The 4,409-nt window shown below is 61.4% G+C and overlaps 1 protein-coding gene across 3 annotated transcripts; it reads right to left on the bottom strand.

Moving 5' to 3' along the window:
• Positions 1–439: 439 nt before the first annotated feature.
• On the bottom strand, positions 440–4,203 carry GFI1B (growth factor independent 1B transcriptional repressor; the record flags this gene model as incomplete). 3 transcript variants are annotated; one of them, XM_080820748.1, is made up of 6 exons in its annotated part: positions 440–618; positions 1,104–1,368; positions 2,311–2,448; positions 2,987–3,249; positions 3,532–3,669; positions 4,104–4,203. In XM_080820748.1, 6 exons carry the CDS (start codon positions 4,201–4,203, stop codon positions 440–442), a joined length of 1,083 nt encoding a protein of 360 aa, XP_080676874.1. The 3 variants fall into 3 exon arrangements, with proteins under 3 accessions (XP_080676874.1, XP_080676875.1, XP_080676876.1); XM_080820749.1 differs by having other exon boundaries at positions 1,104–1,269; XM_080820750.1 differs by lacking the exon at positions 2,311–2,448 and having other exon boundaries at positions 1,104–1,269.
• Between the last annotated feature and the right edge of the window lie 206 nt (positions 4,204–4,409).

The raw sequence follows: 4,409 nt of genomic DNA, 5'->3' as shown, positions 1-4,409 counted from the left end.
GCAGAGGGGGAGAATTTCTCTTTGGATTCCTATTCTGGACTATTCTCGGCATCCTTGTTCGCAGGGGGCTCTGCTGGCTTCCTGGGCTCTGCCCGAGGGAAGTAGCCCAAGCTCTTAGACTTCTCAACAACTTGAACTCAAAAAAGACCCAGCCCAGTTCCCATATTTTGCAGCAGGAAAATATTGGTCCAGAGAGGGAAAGCAGCTTGCTGGAGGTCACACATCAATCCTGTGAGTCTCAAACCGAGCTGAACGATCCCTGCCCAGCACCGACTCCGGGAGACCCGGGATCTAGGCAAAGGAGCCCGGCCTCCCTCTGGGTCAGGGGACCCCAGGGCAGGCTGGCCAGGAGATGGGGGATCTCGGTGCAGGAGGGTGGCCTCCCCCTGGGTGACGGGACCTCAGGGCAGCCTGGCCGGAGCCTGGGGCAGGTGCAGCCTCACTTGAGATTGTGCTGGCTTTCCCGGTGCCGCCGCAGGTCCACCTTGCGCTGGAAACCCTTGGTGCACAGCTCGCAGCTGAAGGGCTTGAAGCCGGTGTGCTTCCGGCTGTGGGTGATGAGGTTGGAGCTCTGGCTGAAGGCCTTCCCGCACACCTGGCACTTGTGGGGCTTCTCACCTGCGGGGCAGCAAGGGCCACGTCAGGGCTGTCGGTGCCAGGCCCGCAGCCCCGCTACCCTGCCTTTGTTCGCCGGACTCGGCTGTGTTACCTCGGGCCCGACATGCGCTTTAGAAAAGAACTACAAAAGGGAGCCGGGAACCCAAGGCCCCCCGGTTGCACCCTGGGCAGACAGGGACCGGGTCCAGGCGCTCAGGTAAGAGCCGAGCAGTGAATGAGGGGAGGAGTGAGCGGAGGGAGGGCGAATCCACCTGCTGGTCTCACTTCCCCCCCACGCCGGCCCACTGGGGCTCCTTCCTTCCCGGGGTTTTTCCCACGCCAAGTGTAGTTAAGGAGCGGCGCGCCCAGCCCCCCGCGTGGAGGGGAGCGCCTCTCGCTTTGTGACTTGACTGCACCCCTGCCCGAGGCAGGGCCTTTTTCTCGTGGGATGGGGGGGTGCGGCGCGGCCGGGGAGCCCCGGGTCCGGCGAGGGGCGCGCGCCTCACCCGTGTGGATGTAGGTGTGTTTCTTCATGTCCGACTTCTGGTGGAAGCGCTTGCCACAGAACTGGCAGGGGTAGGGCCTCGTGTCCGAGTGGATGAGCAGGTGCGTGGACAGGGTGGACGAGCGTTTGAAGGCTTTGCCGCACATCCGGCACTCGAAGCTGCGCTCCTGCCGGAGGAAACGAGGCCCCGGGGGGTCAGGCGCGGGCGGGGCCTCGAGACCCGGGACTGCCACGCCGGGCGCAGGTCCGGGCCCTGCCGGGATCCCCTGAGGAACAGGACACTCGTTGGGGGGGCCTCGAGAACGGGTCCTGGCGGAGCAGGACCCAGAGACCCCCATTTCTGCATCCCAAGAGGGGGCGCTGAGGCATGGGGCCTGAGAGGCCTCCTCTGGGCTTTCCCCTGCAACCTTCACAGTATCCCATGCACAATGAACCTCACCACGGGTTTGTTGACTGACTGATAGATCGACTGACCTGGGACATGGTCATGGGCTTTGCAGGGCTTTGGTTAAGAGACTGTATTATTGGAACCCGTTTTTGGCTTCTGCCGCTTAGAGGCTGCATGACCTTAAACAAGTCATTTAACCCCTTGAGACTCAGTTTCCCCATCTGTACATGAGAGCAGCAGGAATGAGCTCAAAGGGTAGAGAGCTGAGCCAGCAACTGGCATGGGGTGTGCGCTCACAGCTGAGAGCTCTCATGGCCCTACCCTGCCTCTCCCGGTGTTAGCAGCTCGGGTCATTTCGGGCACTTTCCCTGGAATGGAATATTCGAGAAGCTAAGTGGGACAAGAGGGTCATGTAAGCCTGACTCCAAGATCCTAAAAGTCGAAGCCGAGGACCCCGGCTCTGCGCACACAGACCACGCCGATCATTTCTGAGCATCCCCCTGGGCCAGGAGCTCTCCCCGCAGCACATTTGGTCCGCCGGGGAGGGAAGTCAGTTAAGAGTGGGTGTTGGGAAAACGATAACGTAACTAGCACTAAAGCACGATTATTCATTCTCAAGAACAAGGTAAAGTATGTATGATATAATAATTTTTAAAAGAGGGTTTTGGGGACCCAGAGGAGGGAGTAAAGGACCCCCGATCTGTGTCACCCTCAGGGGCAGGGTGAGGGGTCCAGCCACAGCCCCGAGGCTTCCTGCGGGAGGCCCAGAGCAGGAATGGGAGGCGGGGCGGGGGTGTCCTGGGCTTGGCCTGCTGCCCACCTGGGAATGGACATGCGTGTGCTGCTCCAGGCTCACGGCGTGGCCAAAGGTTTTGCCACAGACGTCACAGGCGAAGGGCCGGGTCCCGCTGTGGGAGCGGCGGACGTGCACTTCGAGCCCATGTGGAGTGGAGAACACCTGGGGGCAGAGGGCAGAGTGTGAAGCCACTGGGGGCTGAGGAGAGGGAGGTGGGCCCGGGGTCCCAAGGCCCCCCCACCGCCTCTACACCCAGGCACAGATGGGCGTAAAGCAGGAGAAGCACCGGCGTGCCGACTCCGCTGGAATTGCTGTGTGTCCCGGGAAGGGCCCTCTCCCTCTCTGTGGTTTGGTTTCCTGTCTAGAAAATGGGGGCTGTGGGAGCACGTAAGAGGCCCCTCCCGGCCCTAGCTAGGGGCTGAATGGCCGAGTGGCTGGGAGCCAGGAGTCCGCCATAGCCGCACGTGAAGGCTGGCACCGGCGTCAGCTCGCTGTGTGCTCTGGGGCCAGTGATGCAGCCTCGCAGAGCCTTTTGTCCGCATCCCCGGGCTCAGCAAACCACGGTGAGGATGAGCATTCTGAACCCTGGGTCCCACCAAAGGACCCAAGATTCACAGCACAGGGAGCACCCCGCTGTCAGGGACCCGGGGAGGGGACACGGAGCAGGGCCCGCGAGCCCACCCACACCCCAGCTGCCCACCTTGTTGCACTTGATACAGTGGTACGTGTCCATGCCCGGGGAGCAGCGGAGGCTGAAGTCCAGGGGCGGCTCGGCGCTGGGCACCAGAGGGCTGCCGTACAGGCTGACGGAGCGCTCGAGGAAGGCAGACTGCATGGTGGAGGGGGCCTGCCGGTAGCTGTGGCCATAAGACGAGGCCAGGGCATCCCAGGAGAAGCTGGGCTTGTAGAACGGGGGTGAGTTGGAGTCCCTGTCCTGGGATCGGGGCATTACAGCAGGGCCCTCTGCGGAGAGTGGGACACACGTATGGTGCTGATTCATTGAAACTTAGGGCACTGCTCCCCACCTCTCTCCACCTACTGACCTCATGCTGAGGGTTGTGGTGTGTAGCCCCAAACACTGACTGTGGGAGAGGGTCTGGGTCCAAGCAGAAGCTGGAAAGCCCAGATTGTATCCAAAGACCTTGTCCGTCTTTCCTGACTCTGTAACTCCTAGGATCCCTGCTTCCGTGAGCCCATCCCCCCTCCATTTCACTTGCACTGGCTGGTGGGGAATGGCCGGGGTACCTGGCACCAAGGGCGTCCTGCTCATGCTCTGGTCCAGCTCCAGCTCTGGCTCGCGTTTGAGGTCAGTCCAGGTCAAGCAGTGGTTTGGGAACAGGGCGCTGAAGACAGGATCATTGCTCAGGACTTGGTCCCTGGCTCCTGTGGGGAGACAAGACCATCCGTGACACCAGCTACAGCTCCTAGGAGGGTGGGGACCCAGAGACACATTTGTTGCTGTCCCCAGATGCTCGCATGCACGGGCCCTGCCCAGGATGGTGGGAGTCGGGTGGAGGCCGAAAGGAACCCCTCGCCAGGGAGAACTCCTGGCCCAGTGTTAGCTTTCTGAGCACCCAACAGCCCTAGATGTTTTCTGAGTCTGGTTAGGACCCACATGTCTTAACCAGCTCCAATCCTGACGCTCCCACCATCTCAAAGGGTCGGAAGAGGTGGATTCATTCATTCATTCATTCATTCATTCATTCGTTCATTCAACATTTACTGAGCTTCTGCATTTGCAGAAGGGATGCCGCCGCCTCCCCAACACAGGGGGCAGGGAGCCCTGGGTGGGTGCTGCAGGGGGAGATCTGACTCACCGGGGCTAAGGGCAGGAGGCCAGACCGGGTCATCTTCCTGGATGCGGGGCTGGTGGTAGGTGTGAGCCTTCTTGCTCTTTACGAGGAAGGAGCGCGGCATGGCGAGTGTGCGCCCACCTGTGGGGAGGGGGGACAGTTAGGAAGGGGAGCCTGGCTGGCGAGTGTGCGCCCACACCTGCGGGGGGGGGCAGTTAGGAAGGGGAGCAGGGCAACAGCCTCTGTTATTTTAGAGCCTTTTCCTGACATCGGATTCCACTGTCCTGAGTCGAATGGTGGCCCCCAGAAGTTCATGTCTTCCCAGAACCT

The sequence above is a fragment of the Martes martes genome (genome assembly GCF_963455335.1).
Source record: "Martes martes genome assembly, chromosome: 12".
NCBI classification, from domain to species: Eukaryota; Metazoa; Chordata; class Mammalia; order Carnivora; family Mustelidae; genus Martes; species Martes martes.
This window is presented reverse-complemented; position numbering and strand designations above follow the sequence as displayed.